Consider the following 8,279-nt stretch of genomic DNA (forward strand, 5'->3'; position numbering starts at 1 on the left):
ATTATATTTGATCAATTGTAATAATTCATTAAAAAACACATCAAATCATAGTTTGCACAACTGATAAACCGAATTACAAGACTGCATTAAAAAAAACTTAACACACAAACTGAATGATCTTTACAATAATCACACAGATCAAACTATCATGTATTTCTCTCTTGAAAGTTTCCATGGGAAGAGAAACGGGTGCCTTCTGCTTAGCCTCGAGTTTCTCGGCAAGGTCAGCGTAAAACTCGAAGCAACCAGCAACATCATCCTAACATAAAATCAAGCGTGAATTAGAAAATTACAATAACAATCAGAGAGAATCATCTAAAATTGAAGCAGAATTGAAGTACCATGTCCCAGGCAGCTTCATCGAGTGGTTTTCCGCAATCAAGGGATTCAAGCTTAGCGAGGTGATCCTTTCTCTCGACGACCTTGGCATCGATAGCGCAGAGATAGCGGGCTTGGTGAGCGCCGGAAGCAGAAGGCCAATCGTTGCCTTTGTTGCAGTTGAGTGCTCTTCTAGCGGCGGCGACGGAACAGTCAAAATATGCATTGACTGTGCAAAGCAAGCGAACCTCTTGGTGTTAGGGTTTTGCCATTGCAATGCAGCTGTATGACAACGCCATATGCATGTAGTGAGGACTTCGAATGTGCTGGAAGATTAAGCAAGATGACGAGGGAGGAGGGCAGAGACTAACAGCGCGGAGGAAGGAAAGGCGACCTCCATTGGCTGACCGACACCGTGAGTAGTGAGCGCAGGGAATGCGAGCACCAGCAGAGACGGGTTAGGGGAGACGACGGAGGGAGCACCGACAGAGGAGAGAGTGCAAACGCCGACGATGAGCTTTGTCTGAGTTGGGAATGAGCAACAGAGTCTGAGTGTTAGGGTTTCAAAGCATTAGTGTAAGTGTTAGGGGAGAAGAGTAGAAGAGTCTGATGAGTCTTATAGCTTGTTAGGGAACCTTTTCGCCACGCTTTTTTAGGGGTGCCAAGATCAAACACTTTTTGCCACACTTTTTTAGGGGTGCCAAGATCATAAACTTTTCGCCACATTTTAAAAGTATCCCTGTTTCTCTCTATGGCCATGCTTTTGAAGCATGGAAAAAATAAGCGTGGCCAAATCTTTAATTAATTGTCACCCTCATTAAAGTGTGGCCATAGATGCTTTTTGCCATGCTTTTTAAGCGTGGCAAGAAAAAACGTTGTCAAATCTCTAATCAATCGCCACCCTCATAAAAGCGTGGCCATTGACCATTTTTGGCCACGCTTTTAAAGCATGGCAAGAAAAAAGCGTGGCCATAGGCCTTTTTTCTTGTAGTGTGAGGGAATGGACTTGAAGCTCCAAGGTGAGGAAGAGGAGTTAAAGCAAGAAGTACAACAAAAGGAGGAGGTAGAGATTATTGAACAAGAGGAAGTAGTGATTGGGTGTCTAGGATATGTTGAGCACGTAGAGGAATCTCAAGTTGAAGAGCCTTCTTCCATGGAGTTTGCAAGGGATGTTAAAGAGGAGAGTGACGTTAAGAAAATGGATAGAGAGTTGAGGAAAATTGATCAAGAAGTAGATTCCATCATTAGTGATTTTTTGTCCACATTGATCAATCCCCTTGATGATCTTGTTGAGCCTTCTTCCATTGGATTAAAAAGCAATATTGAGGAGGATGTGCAACCTCCAAGGCATATTGTAAGTGAAGAATTGGAAGAAGTGTTCCAAGCAACAAGCCCTCCTATCTATAATGATTCCGCATCAACATATGATCCTTTTGAGCATGATGAGTCCTTCCCCACTATGCTTGAACTTAATGATGAAGTGGACTTCACTAAACCTCCTATTTATGATTTGAGTGATGGGAAAGAGATAAAAGAATTTGGTGAAGAAGAATGTGAACCTGAGGAAGCTTGGCAAGAGGTAGAGCTTGAAGAACCTTTCCAAGTGGTGGAAGCCTCTAGAAGAGGATGGACGGGAGTGGAATGCAATTTATCAAGACTGTTGGGAACTCCTCCACCTAGGTTGCCATCTAATCCTTTATTTGAGTGGGTAAAACTCCTAACTCTTAACTTTATTATCCCACTTGAATTTGGTTTGCTTGAAACAAATGGCCAACTTAGGGCACTTTGTGGAATTAAGCGTAAGAGGAGAATGTTTAGTGGTTGGCGTTGTAAGTCTAGGCTCATTATAGTTGAAAGCTCAAAATTGAAGAGCATGGATTTGTGTAGTGCTCAATTGGATGGGTCTAGGAGGGTAGTTTGGTCCCTAAATGAGAATTCATTTTCTCCACCACCCGAACGGAATCAAAGTGATCAAATTGAAGACGGGTGTGAAAACAAAGTATGGGATCTCGGATTACAAGGTGTGGATCAACTTTGGGAGCCTATGGTTTGTGAAGGACTCCATCAAAGCTTAGAGTTATTAACTTTGAATGATGAAGCACAATGAAAGTCCAAGCATTGGTGGATGTTCAAGGATGGATTCAAGCACAAGCCACCTTGATGAAGAGCTCCCCATAAGTCCAACTTAAGGACAATAAACAAAAGTGCTAGGTGGGAGACACCCCACCATGGTAAACTCTTTTCATTTTCTCTTTTGTAAATATTAGTAAAACTAGTTTAATTTCATGTTTTGATTAGTTTGTTGAGTTTAATTGGTAGTCTACTATGTTAAATAAGGTTTTATGGTGATTTGGTAGCTGTTTGGAGGTTTGAAATTTTTGGTTTGGTGCAAGAACTTGGAAAAATTTTGAAAAATAGAGCACCAACCAACGCGTACACGTGCCTCAAGCGTACGTGTACCCCAAGCATAATCGACTACCCACGCGCATGCGTCTCCCACGCGTCTGCGTGGATGCAAAATTTTCACCTCCAAGCCAAATTCCAAAGAGTTGCATCTACACTACGCCAACACTATGCCTTTCGCGCAAGTAAACTCACGCGTACGCGTACGCGTCGCTCTCTGAATAAGTCATCCACGCGCACGCGTGATACACGCGTACGCGTTGCATTTGTTTCACCACTCCATGCGCACGCGTCACTGACGCGTACACGTGAGATACCCTACATCACCCATCTTCTTTTCTTCTCTTCTTTCCATTTCTTTCCCTCTTCTCTCTTCTCTTCTCTTCTTTCCACCCTTCAACCATTACCCAACACTACCAAACACCATATAACACCATTTCCTTTAGTTAGTTGATTAGTTATTTGTTTAGTTAGTTTGTTTCATGTTTATTTTTTCTGTTCCATTATAAGTGTTGGATTATTAACCTTGTTTACTGTTTATGGCTGCTTATTATTAACTGAATGCTATTTTAGTATAACTGTTTTTGATATTCATTGTTGGATTCTTTGTTGAGGGTATAATTTTGTTACTTGGTTTCGAGTTCTTCATGCTTAATGTTTTGAATATCAAGTACTTATACATTGTCTTCAAGCACTCTAAATCTTTTGAACTGTATGTTCTGGTCACCATGCATTCATCATCCATTGTTAAGAAATTATACATTATTTTTTTGTTAGGATGCTTGTTATGATTGAACAACACCTATTTCATGCATTGGGATTTTGGAATTGTGAAATTGGATCGAAAGCTTACCTAGTGACATATTTTTTTGAGCTTTCTAAGCTTTGTGGACCATGCTTGCTATGTGATTGATTTTCACTTCTATATTCTTTTTCCTAAGTTCCGTAGCATCCATGTATTCCATTTCCATGTTACTTAGGTGTTGCAAACAACTTCAATATGTGTCATTGATTGTTGTATAAGTTTTATATACCATTTCGTTCACTAATTTCACTTACACATCAATCAATGTCCATTCATTATCCACACTACAAGAAAACACATCTATTGCCACGTTTTTAAAGCGTGGCGAAAAGCTGAAAAAAGCGTGGCGATAGCTTTTCGCCACGCTTTTTGAGCTACCGCCACGCTTTTTTCAACTTATCGCCACGCTTTTTCGTTTGCCACGCTTTTTACAAATGGCCACCCATAAAAGCGTGGCCGTATGTGAAGATATGGCCACGCTTCTAAAGCGTGGCCATATGAGAGGTATGACCACGCTTCAAAAGCGTGGCGATAGAGAGAGATATGGCCACGCTTTTAAAACGTGGCGATAGCGAGATATGGCCACACTTTTAAAACGTGGCCATAGCCAGAGATATGGCCACGCTTGAAAAGCGTGGCAATAGCCTTATAAAATTTAAAAAAAAAATCTTTTTTCTGATTTTTACCTTCATCGATACAAAATATAAAATTTTCAGTTCTTTTTTGATACCAAACTATAAATATAGTATGCAATTTTTATTACAAGACAAATCAAATACAAAATAAATCTCGAGTTTGCATAGGAAAGTGATTGTCCTGTTTACAATTTGAAAGAATTAGCAAACTTCTCTCACAACTGGTTGAAGAATTTAAGTTCCTATGGCGATGCCTTGTACAACAATCTATCTTAGCAATAAAATGAATCTGTTCCTAACAAGTATCTCAAAACTGTAAAACTGCGGAGAGCACACTACTAATATGTTCTGCTTGGTTTAGTTCATGAAGCTGCCACAAGCTTTGGTCTGAATCATAGTTTGTAGCCTTTGAAACTAAACTAAACAAAACATGATATAATATGGTTCAAAAATCTCAACAGTAGTTTCTGTAGCCTGGGCTGTACATGCAACTTTCTGCATATTTAACAAGATCCTTAGGTCGAGGTAGATGAGAAGTAAGACCTGTTTTACCAAACACAGCACAAAAGATATAAGTATTGAAAAGAAAATAGAGCAAAGTTGTCTGAAACTCAAAACATTTCATGAAACTAACCAAGTTCATATGCCTTGCTACCACGTTAGCAGCAATATGTGCTGATATCTTTCTGATATTTGAGAATGGAGGGTAAATCAGTCATTTATCATAGTTCTCCTGTGACACTTGTGCAGCCAAAGCATTCAGATTGAGATGTTGGATTGGAGAGAGCAAGAATGAGCGGTTTCTACAAAAATCATACACTATCAGAGATATAATCATGTACATATCAGGAAGAATAACTAAGGAATTCTCGCAACTAAAAGTGAACATATACAAAATTTAGCAGATTTTCAGTTATTCCTTTGCCTCCACAAGCAAATACCAGGTCACTTAATATCACTTATATCCAAGGAAACGAAAAAGAAAAATTAAGAAAATAAGCCAATTTATGTAATTAAAGTAAGCTAGATACATAAACTTGATTACCTTGACTAATAAGGAAAAAAACAACAGTGCACAGGAACTGAACTGAAATGTGAACCAAAACAAGAGAAGAGAGAAATCAACAATTGAGATTAAAGTGAACAACATACAATTACAATTCTTATCATAAAAAATAAATAGCCAAAGAAAATTGTAAATTTCAGTGTAGGGAAGTTGTTTCTTGTCATAATCTTTGCATCATGCGCATAACTCTGCATGTAAAAGTAAACTCTTAAAGCTTGTCATTATATTCAGCACAGAATACAATGATAGATAAATAAAAGATCTTACAGATCTAATGCTCATATAATAATTACTTCAATCTAATGACTGTTGTATTTCTTTTTTTTTTTTATTTCCCTTTCTATCTAACATCAAAATTAAAAAAATATATATTGCAAATAAAGTGATTTTGAACCTAGTAGTTGATAAAGTCAAGAACTTGCATACATAAGTAAAAGTGTAAAACACATAATTGAATTACATGCATCAAAATTAAATCCGAAAACCAACAATTTCAAACAATAAACTAAAAATCCACGAAGCAAACAAGCAAATACCTCCAAAGATACTTCTAGAACCCCATCGCCAACTGTTAATCTCCTTTAATCTCTTTCAACCAGTACCATCAAAATCAAAAGCAGTCATCAACACACACATAGAGTATCATGGAAATCTACTTGGATGAACTCAGGTCAGTCATACCATAGTGTATTATTGATTATTCCACTGAGATATGAAATGAAATTACCTCTGAACAAATTCTGCCAAAAGTGGAAATAGTCTCAATAGGGTACAACCCAAGCAAGGTCTCAGCACCTAGAAGTATTGCATCACTGCCTGTATGTTTGTTTAAAAATTCAACAAACATGAACCCAATAAGTAGTTATAATTGAAGATAGAAACCAAAAATCATTCAGAAGAATACAGTTACAGCTTCAAGCGCACGAAAAATGGGATCAGTAAATTAAAAAAAAAGAATGGCTTAATCATTACATGTGGCATCATACAGCTGGTAACTTACCATCCAAAACAGCATTGGCAACATCAGTGGCTTCAGCACGAGTGGGTCTTAAGTTGTCAGTCATACTATCCACAACACGTGTAAGTACAGCAGGTTTTCCAGCCATATTACACTTGTATAGGGTAGATTTTCGAAATAAGAACACCTACAAAAGCAAATCAAAATTAATTAATATTGACTTTCCATTCACAAAGTAAATATAATTATACATTTACAATAAGAAGCATGGTAGAGGCAACAATCATAAATGTGGTTCAGTTCAAAGAAAATTTGTAACATTAGATGCACTATTTTAAACCTTTTTTAAACATATGGAAGCATCCATTTGTTTTAATTTATTCAAATATCAAATGCATTATCCACATGACCACAAACATAGCTATTTACACCCATAACATGAGTCATTCAAACAACAAAATGAATTTCAAAGGCAAAACTAACCTTCTCTGGTGGAAGATCAATGCCCAAATTACCATGAGATTGGATAATACCATCAGCTTGTCGTAGAATCTCATCAAAATGGGTCAGGCCCTAATTTCAACACAGACATAAGATTGAATCAGCATAGTCAATAAGAGTATATCTTAAAAGAGAAAAGTTAACACTATGAAGACATCAAAATCACCTCAGCATTTCAATCTTAGCAAAAATTTGGGTCTGGCTGAGATCACCCCATTTGGAAAGGAATTCACGGGCCTGAATTACAACATAAAAAAGTATGTTATAAGAAAAAGCACAACAAAGGATGCTATAAGTGAAAACGTTCTTCGGCTGGATTTTTTCTCAAAGACCTGAAAGAAGGTACAACATAATTAAAAGAGTGGGGAAAAAAAAGTAGAGAAGAAAACAAATACAAAGAAAAATCAGAACCAGATGAAAACTCTACTGCAAAAGCCATATGGTTTTACAATTCCACAATCCACATACCATTTTGAATTTGTCCATAGTTCCTGAAAGAACTCCTCTTGAAGAATCCATGTCATTCCCCTAAACAAATACCAATATTTTATCAAAGAATAACAAAAAAGTAGCAGTGCAAATGGTAAATATTTTTTATAGTTATATGCAAATCATGCGGTCCAGCATCCGGTTATGACTATCCACCTCCTCGTGTATATCACTTGAGATCTGTTACAATCACATCAACAACACGTTAACACATCAAAATAATGAGAAGGTTACCAACAGCTGAAAAGAAATAAATGAGGAAATGATCATAATTCACAGCGTTCTTCAAGTATAATATACAGGAAGAACAAACTTAGGTCTAGATTATTTTACAAGAAAAATTAAACTTACTCTTTTCAACAAACTGACTCTATCTTGCAATCCACCCATTGCTCGCTCGTTATCTTGTTCATCAATTTCATTATAGGAGGAGTAAAGTGATGATGCCCGGATGCCTCCCTCTTCAATGCCGTCAAACAGAGCAACTCTGCTGTTCCGGGCGTCTCTGAAACAGGGAAAAGGTTTATAACAAAATAGTAAGAGGCAAAAGTTAGATAATAAACAAAAGCAAGGTGATTTCCTTTGCATAAACCATACATTGAAACAGTTTTACAGTCTTTCCATCAGACATCTCCATGATTTCATAAAATGTTCAAGATAAGCAAATTATCTATGAGGAACAAAAAATTTGTTTCAGTATTTCTACCGTTACCTGTGAATGCTTGCGTATTTCAAAATAACAAACTTGTAAGTTAAAATAACCCTTCACAAGTTATCAAATTCCCAAAAGAACTAATCAAAGGGGGGAAAACGAAATACTAGTCCAGCATAACCCAATCCACCAGAAAAGTTACCCTTCAATTTCTTTTGTATCTGCCATTTTAGAAGTTCTTTTTCATGTTTAAAATTACCTGTCACATTTAAATATCAAGAAAATATTAATTATTTTTGACCAATTATATCTTTAAACTAATTATGCTGAACAATAGAGTGGAAAACATAAATAAGTGGTAATTCAGTATAACTAAATAAGGATAGTTTCATAAAATTAGCTTACTAGATACTAGTATCAAGATTATTCATAAAACCAACCCAAAATATGGT

At 36.9% G+C, this 8,279-nt stretch overlaps 1 protein-coding gene across 1 annotated transcript; it reads right to left on the reverse strand.

The window, feature by feature from the left end:
• Positions 1–6,928: 6,928 nt before the first annotated feature.
• On the reverse strand, positions 6,929–8,055 carry LOC107611036 (bet1-like SNARE 1-1). Its single transcript, XM_088497263.1, has 5 exons — positions 8,030–8,055; positions 7,527–7,680; positions 7,332–7,355; positions 7,155–7,214; positions 6,929–7,018 (listed from the first exon to the last, which is right to left on the reverse strand). Exons 1-5 carry the CDS (start codon positions 8,053–8,055, stop codon positions 6,929–6,931), a joined length of 354 nt encoding a protein of 117 aa, XP_088353389.1.
• Positions 8,056–8,279: the final 224 nt, after the last annotated feature.

Source organism: Arachis ipaensis, chromosome B8 (assembly GCF_059453495.1).
Source record: "Arachis ipaensis isolate K30076 ecotype BB chromosome B8, ASM5945349v1, whole genome shotgun sequence".
NCBI classification, from domain to species: Eukaryota; Viridiplantae; Streptophyta; class Magnoliopsida; order Fabales; family Fabaceae; genus Arachis; species Arachis ipaensis.